Source organism: Macaca nemestrina, chromosome 2, assembly GCF_043159975.1.
Source record: "Macaca nemestrina isolate mMacNem1 chromosome 2, mMacNem.hap1, whole genome shotgun sequence".
Lineage (NCBI taxonomy): Eukaryota > Metazoa > Chordata > Mammalia > Primates > Cercopithecidae > Macaca > Macaca nemestrina.
This window is the reverse complement of record NC_092126.1, coordinates 151,447,138-151,472,935: the sequence shown is the minus strand read 5'-3', so window position 1 is coordinate 151,472,935 and position 25,798 is coordinate 151,447,138. Positions and strand designations below refer to the sequence as shown.

General features: G+C 42.6%; 1 protein-coding gene across 7 annotated transcripts in view; it reads left to right on the top strand.

Moving 5' to 3' along the window:
- LOC105477727 (Raf-1 proto-oncogene, serine/threonine kinase) overlaps positions 1 to 25,798 on the top strand; it is a 94,355-nt gene that overhangs the window by 36,550 nt on the left and 32,007 nt on the right. For 4 of the 7 annotated variants that reach the window (XM_011734391.3, XM_011734394.3, XM_011734395.2 and 1 more), the window contains one exon: positions 21,813 to 22,045. In XM_011734391.3, the coding sequence (XP_011732693.1) occupies positions 21,839 to 22,045 (207 nt within the window). In that variant the 5' untranslated portion in view covers positions 21,813 to 21,838. Of the gene's footprint in view, positions 1 to 18,192; positions 18,277 to 21,812; positions 22,046 to 25,798 lie in introns of those variants that run through there. The other 3 variants (XM_024791513.2, XM_071092234.1, XM_011734393.3) reach the window with 2 other exon arrangements.

Genomic DNA, 25,798 nt, shown 5'->3' with positions numbered 1-25,798 from the left:
TGGCATGTTCTACCTGTTGGAGTGCCATTAATGCTTTAGTAATGGACTTGGGAGATTTTGGATTAGAGTCTCCTTTTAATATATCGAAAAGAGGTTTTAACTCTCCTGTAGTGAGTTTTAAGTACGGCCGAAGCCAATTTATGTCTCCCAGTAATTTTTGGAAATCATTTAAAGTTTTTAAATGATCACGACGTATAACGGCCTTTTGATTAATGATTTTGGGTCCATTAATTTGAAAACCAAGATAGGTGTATGGATCTTGTAATTGTACCTTTTCTGGGGCTATTTGTAGTCCAGCTGCTGCTAACTCTTGTTTGAGTTGAGCAAAGCACTGTAAGACTTGTTCGCCAATTTCTCCTGCTATTAAAATATCATCCATATAATGTATAATATACATTTGTGCCCACGTTTTTCTGACTGGCTCTATAGCAGCAGCTACATATTTTTGACACAAGGTAGGACTATTAGCCATACCCTGAGGTAAGACTTTCCATTGATAGCGCTTCATTGGTTGTTTAAAATTTGTAGATGGAAGACTAAAGGCAAATCTTTTTTGGTCAGCAGGATGAAGGGGAATTGTAAAAAAGCAATCTTTAAGGTCAATAACGATTTTAAAATATTTTTGAGGAATCGCAACCGGTGAAGGTAATCCTGGTTGTAAGGCACCCATAAGGATCATAGTGATATTTACTGCTCTTAAATCTTGCAAGAGCCTCCATCTACCAGACTTCTTTCTAATAACAAAAATAGGTGTATTCCAAGAATTACTTTCTACAATATGTCCTGCTATCAGCTGTTCCTGCACTAACTGTTGAGCAGCACTTAGTTTATCATTGAGTAAAGGCCACTGATCAACCCAAATGGGCTCATCTGACTTCCAAGTAATGGGGTCAGCGCACCTTTGGGGTGCAGGTATGTCAGTGGCCTGAGCTAAAAATTTCCAAACCCCTTTTTATCAAGTTGTCCTGAAACCAATATAGGCTGTGGGATACCGTTTTCTCCTTTTCCAAGACCCTTACCAGGGGTGTATCCTTGAGTTAACATTTGTGCAGTAACTACCTCATTTGGACTACACATTATAATTTTCATTTGAGAGCAGATCTCGCCCCCAGAGGTTAACAGGTAGGTAAGGAATGACAAATGGCTTAATGAGGCCTGAATTGTTTTCTTTATCTGTCCATGTTAGGTATTTAGAACTTTGTTTAGGATTACTGCTTTGTCCAATTCCTCTCAAGTGAGTTAAAGTCTCTGTAGTAGGCCAATGAGAGGGCCAATCCTCCTGCTTAATGATCGTTACATCAGCCCCTGTGTCTATTAGTCCAGTGAATGCCTTCCCGTCTAACCATAAGGTTAGAGAGGGTTTTTTATTTGTAATTGGTTGCACCCAATATATATCTGATGATCCGAAACCTTTTATATCTCTATTAGAATATTGAATATTATTATCTGTTTTAACCAAAGGTAGCAGGATTAACTGAGCTATTCTAACTCCTCGAGGGACAGTAATAATATTATCAATAGCTCTAGCCATAATTTTAATTTCTCCTTCATAATCATTATCGATAACTCCAGGGAGGACTTGTAAGCCTCTCATGGTGACACTACTTCTTCCTAAAAGTAGCCCAAAAGTGTTAGGTGGTAAGGGTCCATATATTCCGGTATTTAAGGTTTGCGGTCCCATTTCAGGTGTTAATACTGTGTGAGAAGTGGAACTGAGGTCCAATCCTGCACTTCCTGGGGTTGCTCTACTAAGTTTTGAAATGGATTGCTGTTGCTGGCTGGAACAAAGCTGACCGCCCCATATGCTTGTTTCGGGGCCTGGGGCTGGCCCCTCATCCCGTTTCCCTGCCTGGGGGATAAAGGATTTCCTTTACTGTCAATTTTAGATTTACATTCGTTTGCCCAGTGCCTTCCTCTTTTACACCTTGGGCAAAGGCCTGGGATTTTTGCTTCTGGACTCTTATTTTGGTTTTCACAGCAATCTTTTGCAAAGTGTCCCCTTTTACCGCATCTAAAACATCCCCCTTTATCTTTACCTTTGTTAATGAGGAAGTCTCTTACTGTTTGGCCTCTAAAAGCGGCGGCCATTGCTAGGCCTTGTTGATATGAGGGCCCAATATCTGAACAAAGGCGAATGTATCCTGTTAAATCTGTTTTCTTTCGATAGGGTCTGATTGCCGCTTGGCAGGCGGGGTTAGCATTTTCATAAGCCAACTGTTTAACATAATCTACACCCGTTTCTGCATTTCCAAAGATTCTACCTGCCGTGGTCATAAGTCTATGCACAAAGTCTGAAAATGGCTCATCAGGTCCTTGTTTAACCGCTGTGAGCGAGGCCCCTGGATCTCCTTTAACGGGAAGTTTTCTCCAGGCTTTTGTAGCAGCAGCCTGGATTTGTGAGAACAATCCAGGATCATATTGCATTTGAACCTGAATGTCCACATAATTACCTGAACCAGTTAACATATCAAAATCCCAACCGTTTCCTGCCTGTTGATTTCTTTTAGCTGTATCTCTACAATTTTCAAAGAACTCTGACTTCCAAATTAAGTGGTCTCCCCCAGAAAGGACTGCCCTGACTAAGGTATTCCAGTCTGTAGGAGTGAGCCAATTCTCAGCTACAGATTCCACTATAGCAAGAGTATATGGAGCAGTAGCCCCATACTGAGAGGCAGCAATTTTCAACTCTTTTATAATAGTAAAATCAAATCCAGTATGATGCCTCCAAGCCTGTCCCTGCTCATCTATGGTTTCAGTGACCGGAAAAACATCTTTGGGGGAGGAGTCTTCTCTATGTCGGCTAGCAACTAACCCCCCTCTTGGAACATGTTGTCCAGGCCACTGAGGTGGGCGCAAGGAACCCTCCATAGCGTCTGAGTTGGGTACTTTTTCATTTCCTGTTTTTAGCTTTTGGAGCCTAATTATCAACGATTGATGTAACTCTTCAAGTTTAATTTGTTCTTCTAGTTGAGCAATTTTTTGTTTTAATTCTTCTTTGGGATCTATTGCTGCCATAACAATGGGCGCAGAAGCCTCATTATGTGTTTTATTATATGGAGGCAGGTATGAAATAAAGGGAGGCAAATCAGGGCTGTGATATTTAGCCGCCTCTTCCTCCAAATCATCCCAATTTATATCCGATTGATTAGGCTTATTAATTTCCTCCTCTTTTTCAAGCATCTGTAAAATTGGGTATTTTTTTGGTTTGTTTTCTTGTGGCATTTCTTTATCTGTTACAGAAGGAGACTTGATTTCCTCATGATCACTTTTGAGGGAAATGAGATCCTCCTCCGTATCTTGCGGAGGCTTTGCAAGGTTAGAACAGGAGCTCACCTTTAAAATATGCTCTGTCTGAGCGACCGCAGCCATGACTTGCGAATCGACCTCCTTCCTATCTATTAAATCTCTAATGAGGTTCCAATAAGAGAAAACGGTCACAGGAATTTTTTCTGGCCCAAAAGTATTATAATAGTCCTGAAGACAATCCCCTACTCTACGCCATATTTTGATATCAATAGTTCCTTCCTGTGGGAACCAAGGGCAAGTATCTTTTACAAAATCAAAAAATTTAAACAAGTCATTACCTTTAACCTTTACTCCTCGTATCTTTAAAGCCTCTTTTAATTGTCCTACATATATTTGATGTTGGCTTAATTCTTGTCCCATTTCGGACGCGTCACTTACCTTCGATCCTGACGCGGCAGGTTCCCGCGGTGATCAGTTTAATTCCTTTTGTCTTTGTTAGCGGTTGACCATCCTTTGGCGTCCTCTTCCTCACAGAGTCCCTCGTTTCCAGGTCCCTGTTCGGGCGCCATGTCTCCCGGCCCGCGGGATAGTCGAAGCAGGCCCTGGAAGAGGGGGTGGGAATTTGGGGAACAAGAGATACGAGAAATGGAGACAAGACAGTGCTCTGATCAAGTCTCATTTAATGGCGGTAATGCAGTGCCTTATATACACTTGGAGGGAAAGGGGTTGGGCCAGAGGCGGAGATGATCTCATAGCGGAGGCGTGGCCAGATAGGTATTGGTTTCTCTGGTCGAACGTCATGTTGCACCTGCGCTGTCAGGTAGTAATTTTCGCGGGCGCGGGAAAAATGGGTGAAGAAGAAGCAGGAAGAGCGCCATCTTTTATGAGGTATTAATACAGGGAAAAAAGGCAAAGATAGGGAGAAGGTGTGGGGTGGAAACGAACATAGCTCAGGCGTCTTCAATCGTCAGCTACTACTCGCTATGGCCGGGGCGTGCAGCTCCGGACACAGGAGGCTGGGTGAAAGAGCGAAACTGTCTCAAAAAAAAAATTTTAATAGAAGCAAGGCCCCTCCCTACAAAGATGTACATGTACATATATACAATATTCTGTATTCAGTTCCTGGAAGTTCGTGAATTCACTGAAGTTCTCAGAAGTTGAAAGATTGAAGTTAACCCACACACCCTATTTCCTAGATGATAATCTAATTCCCAAGTTTACTAGTGAGTATAATACACTTAAAAAATTCTGAGTGAGTTCAGCTTTTCACTTGAAGAATTTGTTTTAATAGTGAAGGTACACAATTTTTGCTAACTTAGAATGTTTTTTATATGCCAGACTCTAAATTAGGTACTTTATTTACACTATCTCATTCATTCTTCACTGCAGTTTAGTGAAGTTTATACCATTATTATCTTTACCCAAGATCCATGGAGTTGCCCAAGTAGTGAAGCTGGATTTCAAACTCAGTACCTGTTCTTTTACCTACTAAACCAGAAGTGCTCAGTATAGTCTCTAGGATATGTAGTATGTAATGAAGCTGTTGTTGCCGCTGCTGTTCATTGATGTAGCAAGTATTTTTTCTTTTTTTTTTTTTTTTTTTTTTTTTTTTGAGACAAGGTCTCGCTCTGTTACCCAGACTGGAGTGCAGCAGCATGATCTCAGCTCACTGCAGCCTCCACCTCCCAGACTCAAGTGATCCTTCCCTCTCAACCCCCCAGGTAGCTGGTACTACAGATATAGGCCACCATGCCTGACTAATTTTTGTATTTTTTATAGAGATGGGGTTTCGCCATGTTGCCCAGGCTGGTCTTGAACTTCTGGACCCAAGTAGTCCTCCCCATCTCAGCCTTCCAAAGTGCTGGGATTACAGGCATGAGCCACTGCACCTAGCCAGTGTAGCAAATCTTTTTTTTTTTTTTTTTGAGCAGCCATTCTTACTGTATTTTAATTTAATCAATCAATTTTTTTTTTTTTTTTTTTTAAAGATATACAGTCTTGCTATGTTGCCCAGGGTGGTCTTGAACTACTGGGCTCAAGTGATTCTCCTACCACAGCCTCAAGCGATTCTCATTTCTCAGCCTCCCAAGTAGCTTGGTGCCGCCAAGCTTGTACCACCAAACCCAGCTATTTTTTTTTTTTGAAATGGAGTCTTGTTCTGTTGCCCAGGCTGTAGTGCAATGGCGCAGTCTCAGCTGACTACAACCTCTGCCTCCTGGGTTCAAGTGATTCTCCTGCCTCAGCTTCCCAAGTAGCTGGGATTACAGGTGCCCACCACAATGCTCAGCTAATTTTTGTATTTTTAGTAGAGACGGGGTTTCACCACGTTGGCCAGGCTGGTCTGGAACGCCTGACCTCAAGTGATCCACCCACCTTGGCCTCCCAAAGTGCTGGGATTGCAGGCATGAGCCACCACGCCCGGCCTAAAAACATCATTATTATTATTATTATTATTATTATTTTTTGAGACAGAGTCTTGCACTTTCACCCAGGCTGGAGTGCAGTGACACGATCTTGGCTCACTGCAAGCTCCACCTCCCGGATTCACACCATTCTCCAGCCTCAGCCTCTCAAGTAGCTGGGACTACAGGCGCCTGCCGCCACACCTGGCTAATTTTTTGTTTTTAGTAGAGACGGGATTTCACTGTGTTAGTCAGGATGGTCTCGATCTCCTGACCTTGTGATCTGCCTGCCTTGGCCTCCCAAAGTGCTGGGATTACAGGCGTGAGCCATCATGCCCAGCCTAATAAATTTATAAACCTTTTTTTTTTTTAATTGAGACAGAGTCTTGCTCTGTCTTCCAGGCTGGAGTCTGCAGTGGCGTGATCTCGGCTCACTGCAACCTCTGCCTCCCAGGTTCAAGGGATTCTCCTGTCTCAGCCTCCCAAGTAGCTGGGATTACAGATGTGTTCCACTACGCCCGGCTAATTTTGTATTTTTAGTAGAGATGGGGTTTCATCATGTTGGCTAGGCTGGCCTCAAACTCCTGACCTTACATGATCTGCCCGCCTTGGCCTTCCAAAGTGTTGGGATTACAGGCGTGAGGCACGGCCCCTGGCTTTTTTTTTCCGAGACAGGGTCTCCCTCCGTTGCCCAGGCTGGAGTACAGTGGTAAGATCTTGGCTTACTGCAACCTTTGCCTCCCGGTTTCAAGCAATTCTCCTGCCTCAGCCTCCTGAGTAGCTGGGATTACAGGTACATGCCACCACAGCCCAGCTAACTTTTGTATTTTTAGTAGAGACAGGATTTCGTCATACTGCCCAGGCTGGTCTTGAACTTGAGCTCATGCAATTCACCCTACCTTGGCTTCCCAAAGTGCTGGGATTACAGGTGTGAGCCATGGCGCCTGTCTTAGTAGAAAGTCTTAAAGAAGCATTAAACATATACTAGCACCTGAGACTTTTTCCTTATATCAGTTTTAGTTTGTATCTTGTACATATATATATCCCTTATAATCATTTTGTAAACCATGAGTAGTATATATCCCTTGCTTTGGGAAACACTATGGTGCTATACTATTTTATTAATGTTGTGCAGCCACCTGGAGTGTCTCAAGACCTAGCACAGGTTTTACCTTTCACCTCCTCCACAGGGGAGAGAATATACTTAAAGGGGCTAAGTTTGAAAACGTAGGCTATTTCCTTCCCTTCTCTCTTCCTCCTTCCCTTCCCTCTTCCTCCTTCCCTTCCTCCTTCCCTCTGTCTGCCCTTCCTCCAACCGCTTTCCTCCCTTCCTTCTTCCCTGGCACTCTCAAGAAAAGAAAAGGCCATTGCGTCGTTGATAGTTAGAAATTGCTAGAAAGGGTCACATAATTATGGATTCTTGTGTCTGGTGCACAGTTGTCATCCAGGGATTTCTCTCCATATTGGCCTTCTGGAGATTTCCTTCACTTCTTTCCTAAGCTGGATGTCCCATTTCCTATATCCTAAGTCTTTCTCTTGCTATATTCCTGTAACAAATTCCTTGAGAAAGGAATTATGGGCCGGGCGTGGTGGCTCAAGCCTGTAATCCCAGCATTTTGGGAGACCGAGGCGGGCAGATCACCTGAGATCAGGAGTTCGAGACCAGCCTGGCCAACATGGCGAAACCCTGTCTCTACTAAAAATAAAATAAAAAAAAAATTAGCCAGGTGTGGTGGTGTGTGCTTGTAGTCCCAGCTACGCGGGAGGCTGAGGCAGGAGAATCTCTTGAACCTGGGAGGCGGAGGCTGCAGTGAACCAAGGTCACATCACTGCACTTCAGCATGGGTGATAGAGCAAGACTTGTCTCAAAAAAGAAAAAAAAGGAATCATGGAGGTTCAAATTTTTGTAATCATGAATGTCAAAATCTCTCTGGTTCTGTCCCTCACTGATAGTTTTGCTGATTATTGTAAATTGGAGATAGTTTCCTTCAGAATCTAGGAGGCTTTGCTCCATTATGTCTTCTAGTGTTGTTGAAGAGTTTGAAGTCATTCTGATTCCTGGGTTTTTTTTTTCTTTTTTTTGAGACAGAGTTTTCACTCTTGTCACCCTGGCTGGAATGCAATGGCACAATCTTGGCTCACTGCAACCTCCGCCTCCTAGGTTCAAGGGATTCTCATGCCTCAGCCTCCCAAGTAGCTGAGATTACAGGTGCCCGCCACCACACCTGGCTAATTTTTGTATTTTTTAGTAGAGACAGGGTTTTGCCATGTTGGCCAGGCTGGTCTTGAACTCCTGACCTCACGATCCGCCTGCCTCGGCTTCCCAAAGTGCTGGGATTACAGGCATGAGCCACTGCACCCTGCCAAAATTAAATAATTTATCAAACATTTAAATTTGAAGGAGACTATTGTGATACAGTATTTGGATTGAGAATGTAATTGTGTAAAAGTACACGTGTATGTGGAAAAGGATTAGGGCCACAGCCCCAAAGTCACCATTACTAAATAGAAAAAGGTCCATTTTGTACAGATGTACCTCTGCAGAGATGTAGCTCAGCTAGCAGGAAAACTTCCTACATATGAATTAGAAGGATCCCCATCCTTCATGCTTATGCTGTCTGTGTACCAGACACATGGCTTAGCAAGTGAAGCATGGGCTGAATTTCCACCCTCTCTCATCTCCTGTGGTGGGTGTTCTTGTGTGGGATAGAAGCTGTAACAGTGTTGTTTACTCTGTGTTAGACCCAATGCTAAGTGCTTTACACTATTGAACAATTTAATAACTCAATTAGATAAATACTATTATCTTTGTTTTACGGTTCTTCCCAGACGTCTTCTGAACTTCATAATTCTATATCTAACTGCCTATGTCATTTATTTTCTATATAGTGAGCCATCACGCCTGGTCAATTTTTAAATTTTTTTGTAGATACAGGGTTTTGCCATGTTGCTCAGACTGGTTTCGAACTCCTGGGTTCATCTGCCCACCTTGACCTCCCAAAGTGCTGGTGTTACAGGCATGAGTCACTGTGCCTGGAACAGTCCTTTTAAGATTAAAGCCTAGCCAACACAGTGAAACCCCATCTCTACCAAAAAAAATACAAAAATTAGTCGGATGTGGTGGCACATGCCTGTAGTCCCAGCTACTCGGGAGGCTGAGGTGGGAGAATCACTTGAACCCAGGAAGCAGAGGTTGCAGTGAGCAGAGATCGTGCCACTGCACTCTCCCTGGGTGACAAAGTGAGACTCCGTCTCAAAAAAAAAAAAAAAAAAACTAAGGTAGATTGTGCCTTTCCTCTGCTCAAGACCTTTCAGTGGCTTCCCACTTCACTCAGTAAAAGGCAAAGTCCTTATAATAACCTACAAGGCATTATGTTATCCACACTGTTCCTGCTCCCTGAAGTTGTACTCACTTAACTCTATGATCTTTTTACCATACCTTATACAAAGGATTTTCACTAGCTGTTCTTTCTGCCTGGAATGTTGTTCTCTCAGTTATCTGCAAGTCAGACTCACTGATTTCCAAGTCTCAGCTGTTACCTCTTCGTTGAGACCTACTATGACCTCACTTTATAAACTGCAGTCTGCCTCCCTTTCCCCAGCAGGTATCACCCACTATCATAGAATTTACTGTGCATGCCTCCACCAGAAGATAGGCTTCTGTTATGATCATGGATCCTTGTCTTTTGTTCCCTGAGGTAGCCCAAGCATCTTGAACAGTGCCTGGTACATAGTAGGCACTCAGTAATGTTTATTGGCTGAATAAGTGACGAAAATTGGTATATGGGAAAGGTAAGCAATTTGGTGAAAGGCCAGGCCATACAACTAATAAAAGGTGGAGGTAGATTTTGAACTGATATTTATGTATTGTGCCTTTTTTTTTTTTTTTTGAGACGGAGTCTCGCTCTGTCGCCCAGGCTGGAGTGCAGTGGCCGGATCTCAGCTCACTGCAAGCTCCGCCTCCCGGGTTCACGCCATTCTCCTGCCTCAGCCTCCCGAGTAGCTGGGACTACAGGCGCCCGCCACCTCGCCCGGCTAGTTTTTTTGTATTTTTTAGTAGAGACGGGGTTTCACCGTGTTAGCCAGGATGGTCTCGATCTCCTGACCTCGTGATCCACCCGTCTCGGCCTCCCAAAGTGCTGGGATTACAGGCTTGAGCCACTGCGCCCGGCCTGTATTGTGCCTTTGATATTAGAAGATGATATCCAAAAAAATGTGTTAGGATTAGTAAAATTATGAGTAACTTCCCCTTTATCCTCCTTTCCAAATTTGTTTTTTGGTTTTTTTTTTAATAAATAAAAATATAATTAGACCAGGTGCAGTGGCTTATACCTATAATCCTAGCACCTTGGGGAGGCTGAGGTGGGAGGGTCACTTGGGGCCAGAAGTTCAACACCAGCCTGGGCAAGATAGCGAGACTTCGTCTCTACAGAAAATAAAAAATTAGCTGGACTCGGTGGTGTGCACCTGTAGTCCTAGCTAATTAGGAAGCTGAGGCAGGAGGATTGCTTGAATGTGGATCAAGGCTGCAGTGAGCCATGATCATGTCACTGCATTCCAACCTGGTTGACGGAGCCAGACCGGTCATGCCTTAAAAAAATAAACAAGGCCGGGCGCGGTGGCTCAAGCCTGTAATCCCAGCACTTTGGGAGGCCGAGGCGGGTGGATCACGAGGTCAGGAGATCGAGACTATCCTGGCTAACACGGTGAAACCCCGTCTCTACTAAAAATACAAAAAATTAGCCGGGCGTGGTAGCGGGTGCCTGTAGTCCCAGCTACTTGGGAGGCTGAGGTGGGAGAATGGCGTGAACCAAGGGGGCGGAGCTTGCAGTGAGCCGAGATCGCGCCACTGCACTCCAGCCTGGGAGACACAGCGAGACTCCGTCTCAAAAAAAAAAAAAAAAAACAAATAAAAGTATAATTAGAAACAGATTATCAGAGTAGAGGAAAGAGCCAGATACTAGGAAGCCAGAGTAGGCTGCCACAAGGTTGAAATCTGGCACCTCATCTTAGGAACCGCCTCTCCCACAAATGCACTGATCTTAACATATGTGATGGTGTGATGAAACCCTGGTGAGATTTGTGAATATTCTGAATACCGTGTAACCTTGGACATTTTTACTTAACCTTTATGGTCCATAGATTCCTCACTCTAAAATGGTAATTTCTCTTATAGGGGGTTGTTGGAGGATTAAAAGGGATATTGTATGTAAAGAACATACATAATAAACATTCAGTATTAGCTAATACATTAGCTAATATCATTATTGTTGCTGCTGCTCAGTTGATAAAGAGTTTTAAGAAATTTATTTTTTGGTGGATATATCTTGTTGCCTAGTGAGTTTTAGCGGGTACCAAAAGAGAGCAAACACGTATTTTTTTGTTCAGATAGCCAAACAAGCTTTGTCGCATATTTGTGTTTTTTCATGGACACTTACTTGTGGTTCTAATTTTATATTACATCTTAAACAATAGCCACCTTTTCTTAATTATTTACATAAATTTTAATACTTAACATGTGGATTCTACAACTACCATTGTTTCATTGGTTTTGTATTTTTGGTTGACTTCTGTGGGTCAGTTGATTTAAAATGATCCATAGGAATTATGATATAACTGTCATGATATTTAAAAATTAGTGAACTGGCTGGGTGTGGTAGCTCATGCCTGTAATCCCAGCTGAGGATGAGCTGGTGGATCACTTGAGGTCAGAAGTTTGAGACCAGCCTGGCCAACATGGTAAGACCCCATCTCTACAAAATGTACAAAAGTTAGTCAGCATGGTGGCCCACACCTGTAGTCCCAGCTACCTGGGAGGCTGAAGTGGGAGGATCACTTGAACCCGGGAAGCAGAGGTTGCAGTTAGCCAAGATTGCACCACTGCCCTCCAGCCTGGCCAACAGAGACCCTTCCCCCGCCTCATCCCCCCCAAAGAAAATTGTCTCAGGTTCATCATACTTATGTGAATAGAAGTTACTGCCAGTATATCCATTAAAGTATCTTCTACTTTAAAGTAGAAATTTGAATGATAAATAAGGTCACAAAATAACTTACAGCACCTGAGAAAAGAATGACAGTATAATATACTGAAATTTTTTTCTTATTAACACGGTAATGAAATGCATGAAAACTAGTAGAGTTATGTGAATTAGGAAAAATGACTTTTTGAAAACTTTTTTTTGTAGAGTAGGAGTCTCACTGTGTTGTCCAGGCTGGTATTGAATTCCTGGACTCAAGTGATCTTCCAGCTTCAGCCTCCCAAGTAGTTGGGGCTACTGGTGCATCACCACACCCGGCTAGTTTTTAGATTTTGTAGAGATGAGGTCTCACTGTTGTCCAGACTGGTCTCAAACTCCTGGGCCTAAGCAATCTTCCTACCTCGGTCTCCCAAAGTGCAGGGATTAGCCCAGGCCGATCTCAAACTCTTGGGCCTAAGCGATCTTCCTACCTCAGTCTCCCAAAGTGCAGGGATTACAGGCATCAATTACCGCACCTGGCCAGGCCGTAAGCCCATTTTTTAACTTGAATATAGAAATAGTTTTACACTCTAACTTTTTTATTTTTGAGACGGAGTTTTATTCTTGCCCAGGCTGGATTGCGGTGGCTCACTACAACCTCTGCTTCCCAGGTTCAAGTGATTCTCCTGCCTCAGCCTCCCAAGTAGCTGGGATTACAGGCACGTACCATCACACCCGGATAATTTTTGTATTGTTAGTAGAGACGGGGTTTTGCCATGTTGGCCAGGCCGGTCTCAACCTCCTGACCTCAGGTGATCCACCTACCTTGGCCTCCCAAAGTGCTAGGATTATAGGCGTGAGCCACCGTGCCTGGCCACACTCTAACTTTCTAAAAGGAATATTCATATAGGCAATAAATGCAGTTGAAAGATTATAGAAAGATACAACTTTGAAGAGTTTGTACCATAACAATCATGAATTGCTTGATTAAAGCAAATATATCCTCAAAGTCCAGGTGGCAGAATGATGCATGAAGCCAATAAAAGGCAATTTTTTTTGGTGAACCTAGGGAACCTACCACCCTCAGAAATAATGTCGACCAGAAAAAATAGTTTTAGAGAAGTTTATATAAATTCATGATTGATAGATACAAAGTAGGTGACTACAGAAAGCTAAGATACCTGGCAATTATGAGTCATTCCTTTTTTTTTTCTATCCTAAAATGTCACCTGGTACATTTCAGAGACTGATTTTGGGGTTAGGCCCATGTAGTAATCTTTTAATGGAATAGTAGCCAAAGTAGAGGAAGGCAAAACAGAGTAGAATCTAGGCCTTTTGATTTTTGAAGCATTCTGTGATGGTTGGTGGGGGTGACCCGGGGAAGTCAGGAATCCAGAGGGAAGTAGCCTGGAACCAGGTAAACCTAAATTCTGTAATAGACTAGAATAATTTGTATTAAGTAAGTTGTAGGCTTCTGAAATAATTTATATGATTTAGATATCATGGTAAATTATGAATACACTATGTCTTCTCTGGCATGTAAAAGGTAAATGTTTTGCCTATAGAATACAAATTCCCAGACTGTCTTACCAAATAAATGTTTAAAGCCTGGGAACTTTTGTGGTAATAAAAGTTTTTACTGCTATTTTGTATATATAAAAAGAATTTTGTTGCCGGGCGCGGTGGCTCAAGCCTGTAATCCCAGCACTTTGGGAGGCTGAGACGGGCGGATCACGAGTTCAGGAGATCGAGACCATCCTGGCTAACACGGTGAAACCCCGCCTCTACTAAAAAATACAAAAAACTAGCCGGGCGAGGTGGCGGGTGCCTGTAGTCCCAGCTACTCGGGAGGCTGAGGCAGGAGAATGGCGTAAACCCGGCAGGCGGAGCTTGCAGTGAGCTGAGATGCGGCCACTGCACTCCAGCCTGGGCGACAGAGCGAGACTCCGTCTCAAAAAAAAAAAAAAAGATTTTTGTTTTTGTTTTTGTTTTTTGAAGACAGAGTCTCGTTGTCACCCAGGCTGGAGTGCAATGGCATAGTTTTGGCTGACTGTAACCTTTGCCTCCTGGGTTCAAGCGATTCTCCTGCCTCAGCCTCCTGAGTAGCTGGGACTACAGATGTGCAGCACCACCCCTGGCAAATTTTTACATTTTTTTTTTTTTTTTTTGAGATGGAGTCTCGCTCTGTCACCCAGGCTGGAGTGCAGTGGCCGGATCTCAGCTCACTGCAAGCTCCGCCTCCCGGGTTCACGCCATTCTCCTGCCTCAGCCTCCCGAGTAGCTGGGACTACAGGCGCCTGCCACCTCGCCCAGCTAAGTTTTTGTATTTTTAGTAGAGACGGGGTTTCACTGTGTTAGCCAGGATGGTCTCGATCTCCTGACCTCGTGATCCGCCCATCTCGGCCTCCCAAAGTGCTGGGATTACAGGCTTGAGCCACCGCGCCTGGCCAATTTTTACATTTTTAGTAGAGATGGAGTTTCTCCATGTTGGTCAGGCTGATCTCGAACTCCTGACCTCAGATAATCTCCCTGCCTCAGCCTCCCAAAGTGCTGAGATTACAGGCATGAGCCACCTTGCCCGGCGAAGAGAGTTATCTTTTTTTTTTTTTAAAAAAAGATACATTTTTATCATTGAGCAGAAATGTGATTTTACAATTAGTTTCCATATAAACTTTTTGTTACCAAAGTATCTTGAAATTACATACTTAACAATATTCTTTTAAACAATGCCTTTTTCTTTTTCTTTCTTTCTTTTTTTTTTTTTTTTTTGAGACAAGGTCTCGCTCTGTCACTTAGGCTGAAGTGCAGTTATGTGATCGTGGCACACTGCAGCTTCGACCTCCTGTGCTCAAGCGATCCTCCCACCTCAGCCTCCCAAGTAGCTGGGTCTACAGGTGCATGCTGTGACACTCAGCTAATTTTTGACACTTTTTTGTACAGACAGAGTCTTGGTATGTTTCCCAAGCTGGTGTTAAACTCCTGGGCTCAAGTAGTCCTCCCATCTCAGCCTTCCAGAGTCCTGGGATTACAAGTGAGAGCCACTGTGCCCAGCCCATGAACAGTTAACTTTTTTTTTTGTATGTTTGGTTTACCTTTTTTTTTTTGAAACAAAGTTTTGCTTGTGTTGCCCAAGTTGGAGTGTAATGGCATGATCTTGGCTTACTGCAGCCTCTGCCTCCTGAGTAGCTGGGATTACAGGCGCACGCCACCACACTTGGCTAATTTTTTGTATTTTTAGTAGAAATAGGGTTTTACCATGTTAGGCTGGTCTCGAACTCCTGACCTCAGGTGATCTGCCTGCCTTGGCTTCCCAAAGTGCTAGGATTACAGGCATGAGCCACTGCGCCTGGCCTACTTTTTTTAAATGCTTATCTTTTTCCTGCAGTGTGGTTTACTTTTGATATTTTACTGTGCATGTAGTACTTGGAAGTATTAAATTGTATTGGTATTGGTGACAGATGACACTGACCTTATTCTTAAATTATGGAAAATGACGTGTATGTATGTGTGTGTGTGTGTGTGTGTGTGTGTGTGTGAAGGGATCTCACTGTGTTGCCTAGGTGGACTTCAATGGCTATTCACAGGTGCAGTCATGCACTACAGCCTCAAACTCCTGGCCTCAGGAGATCCTGAGTAGCCTCCTGAGTAGCTGGGGGTAGACATTCTTTCAGTTTCCTGGGAGGCCTTGTTTTTAAACCCGTCCTGCCTTAAATTGTTCCAATTTTACTTCTGTGGCTTTGAGTCTGAGGTAATTTTGAGTTTATTGGTATTAGAAACATTCCTGTGTTTGTGTAGTGCTGGGTGTGAAATGTGAAGTTAAATTTTTAAATAGTTAATAGATACTATTAGATTGCTATACTTTTGTGGTTTATACTCTTCACTGTGAGAGTAGATTACTTGAAATGCTTGTGCTAGATGTTTTGTCTTTTCAAATTTTACAAATCTGGCCTGGCACAGTAGCTCATGCCTGTAATCCCAGCACTTTGGGAGGCTGAGGTGGGTGGATCACCTGAGGTCAGGAGTTCAAGACCAGCCTGGGCAACATGGTTAAACCTTATCTCTACTAAAAACACAAAATTAGCCAGGCATAGTGGCACATGCCTGTAATCCCAGCTACTTGGGAGGCTGAGACAGGAGAATCACTTGAACCCAGAAGGCGGAGGTTGCAGTGAGCAGAGAGTGCACCACTGCACTCCAGCCTGGGCAACAGAGTGAGACTCCGCCTCAAAAAAATAAATAAAAATAAAATAAATTTTACAAATTAATATTAAAAATAATTTTTATATTTGTGTTTCCCTACTTTATATTAAACATATATATTTGCTGGCCTTTCTATTGCTTTTCTATGAATTTAATTTCCTGTTTTTTTCCCAGTGACATTGTTCATCTTTTACTAATTTTTAGGAGCTCCTTGTTTTTGTTTTTTGTTTTTTTTTTGAGTTGGAGTCTTGCTTCGTTGCTCAGGCTGGAGTGCAGTGGCATTATCTCGGCTCACTGCACCTTCTACCTCCTGGGTTCAAGCAATTCTTCTGACCTCAGGTGATCCACCCACCTCGGCCTCCCAAAGTACTGGGATTACAGGGATGATCCACTGTGGCTGGCCAACATGTCTCTCTTTTTAAATAATTGATCTTGTCCAACGTGACATATTTCTCCATTCGTAGGAGAATGCATTTGATTTTAGAACTTTTCTGTGCAACTTTGAAAGGCTTTTCACATGCAGAAACTGATTTTCACATTGGCTTATCTAGTTTTAGTATATGTCTAGGATGTGTGTGTATGTGTGTCTGTGTATACATTTTTTAACATGGGGCATTTAGTCAAAGAAATTACAGTATTAAAAGCTAGATCTATGCTTATATTTGAAGGTAGTGTCAACGGGGTTTCTGAATATCTCTATTTAGGATTGAAGTATGTTGCTGCTATATGATTTTTTTAGAAGATGCTTTTTTCTGCCTTGTTTTCAGATGTCTGCCTTGAGTTTTCAGATGTCTGCCCTGATTTTTCAGATGTTTGCCTTGATAAAGGAATACCTTAGTAGAATTTTCTGTGATTAACAGGTTAGAGCTGTGCCACTCTTCCCTGAGACAACTTGTAGGGCCCTTGAAGCAGCATTGTCTGTGTACTTCATCTTGTTCTGCAAATATGACCTATGGTTTGTATGAGTATCTGCCATGAAAATGGTTAGGAAGGCCGGGCACAGTGGCTCACACCTATAATACCAGCACTTTGGGAGGCTGAGGTGGGTGGATCACCTGAGGTCAGGAGTTCGATACCAGCCTGGCAAACATGGAGAAACCCCGTCTCTACTAAAAATACAAAAATTAGCCAGGCATGGTGGTGCATGCCTGTAATCCCAGCTAGTTGGGAGGCTGCGGCAGGAGGATTTCTTGAACCCGGGAGGAAGAGGTTGCAGTGAGCCAAGATCGTGCCACTGCACGCCACCCTGGGCAACAGAGCAAGACTGTCTCAAAAAAAAAGAAAAGAAAAAGAAAATGGTTAGGAAACATTAGCCTCCCTCTTTTTTTTTTTTTTGAAACAGAGTTTAGCTCTGTCGCCCAGGCTGGAGTGCAGTGGCACCATCTTGGCTCACTGCAAGCTCCGCCTCCTGGGTTCACACCATTCTCTTGCCTCAGCCTCCCGAGTAGCTGCAACTACAGGCGCCCACCACCACACCCGGATAATTTTTTGTATTTTTAGTAGAGACGGGGTTTCACCCTGTTAGCCAGGATGGTTTCGATCTCCTGACCACGTGAGCCATTGCGCCCAGTCCTTAGCCTGCCTCTTAAGCTGTAAGTGGTCTCGATATGGAGACAGAAAGTAAAATACTATGAATGATAAATAATCTAGGACTTGAATTAAAGTAGGTGTATTTTTATTTTGTCACTTTTTATTAAAAGTTACTGTAGTGTGTTCTCTACTAAGTACCGGCACTATATTTTGAGTACTTGCAAGACTTGGAATTCAATGTAAAATTACTGTTCTTGGACTGAAGTTATATTTTAGTCTTGTCAGTGGGTTCTTCACCAATCAATTGGAATTGATTCCAATACAGTCTTCCCCCACAGTTGAATATAGAATAAAATCTGTTGCACACTGGGTGTAGGGGCACATGTGTGGCAGGACTGCTTGAGCCTAGGAGTTCAAGACCAGCCTGGGCAACATAGTGAGACCTCATCTCAATTGAAATATGTATCTATACAAAAAATAAAATTCATTACAGTTCATCTTGCTGGAAAATAAAATTCATTACAGTTCATCTTGCTGGAAAACAAAATACTGTTTTTTAATTTAAAAAACTTTTTTTAATTTAGAGATGGGGTCTTGCTGTGTTGACCAGGCTGGTCTCGAACTCCTGGCCTCAGGCAGTCCTCCCATCTGGGCCTCCCCAAGTGCCGGGATTACAGGTGTGGACAACTGCGCACGGCTGACAAAGTATTTTTAAAAGACGTACCACTAAATGGAGATTTGATTCACATTTAATAGTTTTTGACAAGTCTTTTCTATTTAAAAACGTTACTTTTTTTGTAGCATTATTCTGGCTTTTCACTTAATTTAGTAAAGATTTGAACGCCTTTGTATTCCAGATACTGAGCAAGATTGGCAGGGTTCTGCCCTTATGGAGCAGAAGGAAGGTAGGGAGACGGACTAAAACTTGAAAACTATCTAACGTAAGTACCATGCAGAAAATGAAACAGTATTAATTGGCAGAAGGAGAGCGGGCAATTTTGGTTAGTGTGGTTAGGGAAAGCCTCTCTAAAGAGATGTCTCTTGGGTGGAGACAAGATGTGAAAAAACCCAGCTTGCCTGCTTTTGGGGTTTCAGCCTTCCAGGTGAAGAGAAGCACAAAGTTCGGAAGTCTTGAGGCACAAAGTCTGGCATGTTCTGAAAGAAGGCCTTTAGACACCTTGTCAAGGAGTTTAGATTTTATTCTGAGTTTTAAACAGGGAAGTGACACAATGAGTTGCATTTTAAGCTTGTTCAGGCTGTTACATGGATCATTAGGAACCATATCGTTTCAGGCTAGTGAGATGCTCAGATGAGTCTTCCTTCTGTCTCTTCCCTCATCTATTTCTCTCTTATGTGGTCTTAAGCTCCTCCATCTTTTCCTTTTTAGTTGGAAAAAAACTCAAATATCTAGAAAAAAGAGGAGCTATATGTACTCCAAAAAAGGGACCTCACAGTAACCTGGGGATAGAGTTAGGTAGGAGTGAGTCAGGGCTCAGGTTGAGGTTCCAGAGGCACGAGGCAGCGAGATCTTGCTCTGGCATCCCCTCTTACAGAAATAAAATATGCTGATAGAAGTTTATAGTGTAATAGTAAAATATAAAAACAAAAAATAAGTAATGTAGAAAATAAAAACCCTTCACAGTCCTGCTGAAATGATCACTGTTAACACTTTAATTCTAGAGTTCCCCATCCATTTATTTATTTCTAGATTTCCCTCCCTCTTTGTAGATTAATATTAAAGAGGTTCAAACTATATATTTTGTTCATTTTTTGTTGTCTTGAATATCTTTTCCCATCTCTGTATATGTGGATCTACTTCATTTATCACCTGGATATTAACATGGTTTATTTAATTCCCTATTGTTAGGTATTTGGTTTTTACCATCGTTTTTCAAGGGTATAAATAGTGCTGCAAGGAATATGCTTACACATGTTTTTATACACTTGTCTTAGGCTTCTGTAGTACAGATTTCTGGAGAATACTAGATCATTCTTTAAGAACATTTCAAACTTTTAATAGATATTACCATATTCTTTTCCAAAAAGGATGTACCAAGACTGTATGAGAATAACTCCATGTTGTGATCTTAAGTTGTCTCAAAACCTCTTTGGTTTTCTCAGCTGTCATCTAAGAATACTAAATATCTAACCTCCCTCTTAATTTGGGCATGTGATGTGATTTAGCACGTAGTGGATATTCAGTTGGAAACTTTTGATTGAAAACAAGGTTTGGATTCTGTGGTCCTTAATTCTAGGTCATTTCAGCTGTGACTAAAATGATTTGAGTGTTAGTGTTATATATGGGAAGGTAAGGGCTGTGGAGTCAGTGCAGCCCAGTTCAGAATCCTAGTTTGCCGCTTACAAGCTGTGTGTGAGAGAATTTTCTCAACTGTAAAATGGGGATATAGTTCCTACCTAGAGTAGCACTGAAAGTAATGTGGATAATGATTGGAATGTATGCTATGTATCCTGCCTCATAATAGTAAGCTTCTAGTAAATAGTAGCTATTGTTAATAATAAAACAAGTTTCTGAAGGAGGAAGGCTTGAAAAGATGGGATTCCTTATCAACCTCAAAGTTTTCTAAAGGAGGAAACCCCACCCCCTTACTTCTGCATGGTTTCTGACCATGAACCGAACTCTGAACTCTGAACTCTGAATGTTATGGTAGAAAATTCATGTACTTTAAATTTAAACATATGGAATCTGGTTATTTTACCCACTGCTGGGGTGTTCTTGGGCAAGTAGCATGACTTCTCTGTCCAAAAAACAAAGGGTTTGCAGTGGCTTAACCTGTAATCCTGGTATTTTGGGAGGCTAAGGAGAGTGGATTGCCTGAGCTCAGGAGTTCGAGACCAGCCTGGGCAACATAGTGAGAGCCTTTCTCTACAAAAAACTGTTTTTAAAAATTAGCTGGGCATGGTGATGCGCATCTGTGGTCCCAGCTACTTGGGAAGCTGAGGTAGGAGGATCATTTGAGCCTGGAAAATCGAAGCTGCAGTGAGCTGTGATCATGTCACTGCACTCCAGCCTGGGCGACACAGCAAGACCCTGTCTCAGAAAATAAATTAATTAAAAAGCAAATGTGGATGGAGGAAGGAATTAAAAATCTGGCCGGGCGCGGTGGCTCACAACTGTAATCCCAGATGTGATTTGGGAGGCCGAGGCGGGCGGATCACGAGTCAAAGAGATAGAGACCATCCAGGCCAACATGTCCAACCCCATCTCTACTGAAAATACAGAAATCAGTTGGGCATGGTGGTGCATGCCTGTAATCCTGGCTACTCAGGAGGCTGAGGCAGGAGAATTGCTTGAACCTGGGAGGCAGAGGTTGCAGTGAGCCGAGATCACGCCACTGCCTGGTGACAGAGTGGACTCTGTCTCCAAAAAAAAAAAAAAAAAAAAAAAAAAGAATCTTTGGGGTTCTTACACAAATTAAATGAGATAATTTATAAAGTGCCTAAAATACATCCTAGAAATAATAGTTTTTCTTCCATGAAGTCGTAAATTCTGGCTTACACTTTTTTGCAGGTATTTCTCATAGTACTAATGTGTTCCTCACACTCAAGGATAGTTGCTCAGGAAGAAGAGAAATGTAATTGAAAAAGTAATAGACTAGTCTTGAGACCTGGGCTCATGTTCCAGTTTGGCCTTTTTTTTTTTTTTGGAGGTGGAGTCTCACTCTTGTCCCCCAAGCTGTGCAACCTCCACCTCCTGGGTTCAAGTGATTCTCCTGCCTCAGCCTCCCCAGTAGCTGGGATGACAGGCACCCAACACCATGCCTGGCTAATTTTTGTATTTTAAGTAGTGATGGCATTTTACCATGTTAGCCAGGCTGGTCTGAAACTCCTGGCCTTAAGTGATGCACTGGCCTCTCGGCCTCCCAAAGTGCTGCGATTACAGGCGTGAGCCACTGTGCCTGATCCCTTGCTAAATCTTTCTTTCTTTCTGTTTTTTTTTTTTTTTTTTTTTTTTTTTTGAGACGGAGTCTCGCTCTGTCGCCCAGGCTGGAGTACAGTGGTACGATCTCGGCTCACTGGAAGCTCCGCCTCCTGGGTTCACGCCATTCTCCTGCCCCAGCCTCCCGAGTAGCTGGGACTACAGGCACCCGCCACCTTGCCCAGCTAGTTTTTTGTATTTTTTAGTAGAGACAGGGTTTCACTGTGTTAGCCAGGATGGTCTCGATCTCCTGGCCTTGTGATCCACCTGCCTCGGCCTCCCAAAGTGCTGGGATTACAGGTGTGAGCCACCGCACCCGGCCATCCCTTGCTAAAATCTTTTAACTGCTGGTCCCATTTTCCTCATCTATGAAATATTTTATGGAAATGTATTAAAGAAAATTTTCTTTGCTAATTAATGCAGGAGGTATCACTTATGAAAAACCCACATCGTGCTATTTTCATAATTGGTCTTTATATATTGTGTTCTTGGGTTAAATACTTTTGTTCTAGACTTATAATTATTTATGTTTCTTACCAGGTTTAAGAATTGTTTAAGCTGCATCAATGGAGCACATACAGGGAGCTTGGAAGACGATCAGCAATGGTTTTGGATTCAAAGATGCCGTGTTTGATGGCTCCAGCTGCATCTCTCCTACAATAGTTCAGCAGTTTGGCTATCAGCGCCGGGCATCAGATGATGGCAAACTCACAGATCCTTCTAAGACAAGCAATACTATCCGTGTTTTCTTGCCAAACAAGCAAAGAACAGTGGTATGTGAAAATTCTACTTAGGAAATTTAACTATTTATCTGCCTGTGGGACACATTAAGGATCATGTTGTTCAACTTAAAGACAGGCAAAATATTCATTGTCATATAGGGTCTTTATTAATTTTTTTTCTAACTGCAGATTCATTTCTTTATATTGCTGTTCCTTTCACACCCCCTATTTTTTCCCATCTCTTGGCCTTCCTTCTATTACTCTTGCTTGGAATGTCTTCCTTTGTGCCACTTCATCCAAACAAATAGTACATTTTTATGGGTATATTTCAAAGAATTTTCTTTGAAAAGTCTCTAGGCCTTTCCAACTACTTTTTTTAGAAGACATTTTATTTCTTCTATTAAAATATTCACCTAAAGCTTTTTGAATATTACAACCAAGTATAAAGAAGAAAGTAAAATTACATAGAAAAAATTATTTTTGTGTATTTCATAGGCCCAGGACAAGTCTGGAGGCAGCTTAGAAATCATACAGTCTTTTTCAGGGCACTGACACCAGCCAGTTTGTTCTGCATAGTTTATTTTTGTTGTACCAGTGACAGGTTCATATTGGCATCATGGCAGGACACTGCCACTAGGTTTTTGGATAGAAAATTTCTTTTTTGTTGTTGTTGTTGTTTTTTTGTTTTTGAGACGGATTCTCACTCTGTCACCCAGGCTGGAGGGCAGCTCACTGCAACCTCTGCCTTCTGGGTTGAAATGATTCTCCTGCCTCAGCCTGCCAAGTAGCTGGGACTACAGGCACATGCCACCACGCCCAGCTGATTTTTTTGTATTTTTAGTAAAGACGGGGTTTCACCATGTTGACCAGGCTGGTCTCAAACTCCTGACCTCAGGTAATCCACCTGCCTCGGCCTCCCAAACTGCTGGGATTACTGACGTGAGACACTGCCCCAGCCTGATACAAAACTTCAATTTTTCTAAGAATTTAGCACTCAAAAAAGTTATCTGGCCGGGTGTGGTGATTCACGCCTGTAATGCCAGCACTTTGGGAGGCCGAGGTGGGCAGATGGCTTGAGCTCAGGAGTTCGAGACCAGTCTGGGCAACATGGCAAACCCCATCTCTACAAAAAATATTTTTTAAAAGTAGGCTGGTTGTGGTGGCTCACGCCTGTAATCCCAGTACTTTGGGAGGCCAAGACCAGCGCATTACTTGAGGTCAGGAGTTCGAGACAAGCCTGGCCAACATGGTGAAACCCCATCTCTACTAAAATTACAAAAATTAGCCAAGCATGGTGTTGTGCGTTTGTAATCCCAGCTACTTGGGAGGCTGAGGCAGGAGAATCACTTGAACCTGGGAGGCAGAGGTTGCAGTGGGCCGGGATTGTGCCACTGCACTCCAGCCTGGGCGAAAGGGCGAGACTCTATCTAAAGAAAGAAATAACAACAAAAATGTAGCCAGGCGTGGTGGCACGCATCTGTAGTCCCAGCTACTCGGTACTCAGGAGGCTGAGGTGGGAGGATGGCTTGAGCCCAGGAGGCAAAGGTCGCGGTGAGCTGAGACCGCACCGCTTCACCCCAGCCTGGGTGACAGAGAGCCAGACCCCTTCTCAAAGAAAAAAAAAAAAATTCTACTATTATGGATAAAACAAAACCAACCACCTAGCCAAAACAGAAAAGTGAAATTGTATTGGTTTTGCTTAGTGGAACTGTTCAGAGAACTTGAGTTCAAAAACTTCCATGCCTCTTCCTCTCCCATCCTCTGTTCTTTGTGTAAAATCAATGCATTGTGTTTATACCGTATAGTCAGGTGAAGCAAGGTTCTGAGGTGGGGAACCCCAGTCCAGAGTTTTCTCTGTTTGCTTGTAACAGTTCCACTCTTCCCAATTTGTTAATAAATTGTTTATACTTTTTTTGTGAACCTAAGGAGCCTCCCCAGTATAGTGTTGAATACTTAGGTGCATTTTGAACTGAAGGCAAAACTCAAAAGTCCAATTAAAGTTTGAGTAAGTTTATCTTTGTCTCCCTAAAAATGAAACTTTTATGGCTGGCAAAATAAGTAGTAATAATCCCCTATATCTGAATAGTGGTCTTTCGTTTGCAAAGTAATTTTACCTACTGTTTCTCATTAATTTTCTTTCTGACCCTAAATTGAGAAGTCAGATATAGGAAGTGTGTGTTATGAGAAGTTGAAGACCATTTGGTGCTTCTTCAGAGTGTTATTGAGACTATCTTCTCCATCCCCATCTGCTACCAGTTTGCCCAGCAGGCTGGGAAACTTAATGTGGCATAGTGATTAAGTGTATGAACCTTTAAAAGAAGAAAACCCCAATTTACATCCTTGCATTGCCTTTTATTAGCTATATCATTTAAACAAGTTTTGTACTTTTTTGAGCCTGTTTCCTGACCTTTATGAAATGAGGCTTGTACTTAGTACAGTGACTGATTCATTAGTGAAGTGGTAGCTATGATGATGATTATTATATATTTTTTTTTAGGTAGAGGCTCTCACTGTCACCCGGGCTGGAGTGCAGTGGCCTGATCTCGGCTCACTGCAACCTCCGCCTCCCAGGTTCAAGTGATTCTCCTTGCCTCAGCCTCCCAAGTAGCTGGGATTACAGGCACCCGCCACCCCATCTGGCTAATTTCTTTGTATTTTTGGTGGAGATGGGGTTTCACCGTGTTGGCAAGGCTGGTCTCAAACTCCTGACCTTGTGATCTGCCTGGCTCACCTTCTCAAAGTGCTGGGATTACAGACGTGAGCCACCATGCCTGGCTGCTGTGACTATTTCTTAGCTTTTTAAACATCTCTGTAGTCCTTGATCACCTCCATTTGAGCACAGCTAGTGGTTGGAAACCAAGCTTGACTTCTACAGCTTATGAGAAGGTTGTAGCCTAGGTTAGTTTTGCCTGTTTCTTTGGGTAAAGATGTACTAACTGTGAAAGAACTAGCTGCTTTCACCAGGCACCGAGCTTCAGGAAAGCAGTAGAGGAGGGAAGAGTCACTTAGGCCAGTACCATCAGTCAGCTGTTTTTACTCCTCCCCAGGTTGCTTCACTTCCTGAACCCAGAATGACTCTCATAATCACTCAGTGGGTTCTAGAAATTATTTAGCTGATTACAGCATGTATCCATGGAGGGCTGTAAAGAGGAGAATGAGACAGAGGACGTGTATCTGATTTAAATAATTTTAGATGTGATAATTAGGTTTTTGAATGTTTCTTCTAATTTTTATTTTCTAAACATGTACCTCTTTGACTTCCTCCTGCCGCTGTTGCTGCTATTGTTGCTGCTGCTACTGCCTCTAATTATTATTAGATGAGTGATTGACTGGAGCCGAGGACCACTACTGTTAGAATCAGCTGACCAGCAGGTTAAAATACAGATTCGTTCTGTATGAATGGGCTTTATTCCATACTAACTGAATCAGAATCCTTGGATGTGTTGGACAGGTAGATGGAATCTATGTTTTCACAAGCTTCTCTGAGGATTCTAATGCCAGCTACATTTGGGAACCTGACTGGATTAGACGATATTTAAAGAACTGTCCAGCTTGAATTATGATTTAATGAAGACTGATAATATAACAGATATCACTTTATAGCTTAGAAAACATTGTTATACAGTATTTGGTGCAGGTCATGATTCTGTTAGTGTATGTTTATTACTCTTCGTTTTCCTCATTCTTAGTGTCTTCATAGTTCAGATCAGTATAGCTTGTTTTGTTTCTGAAAAGCTGGAAATTGGTGGGTATCACTGTGTCAAGAAACTTTTAAAATAAACTTATTTTGGGACATTAAAAAAT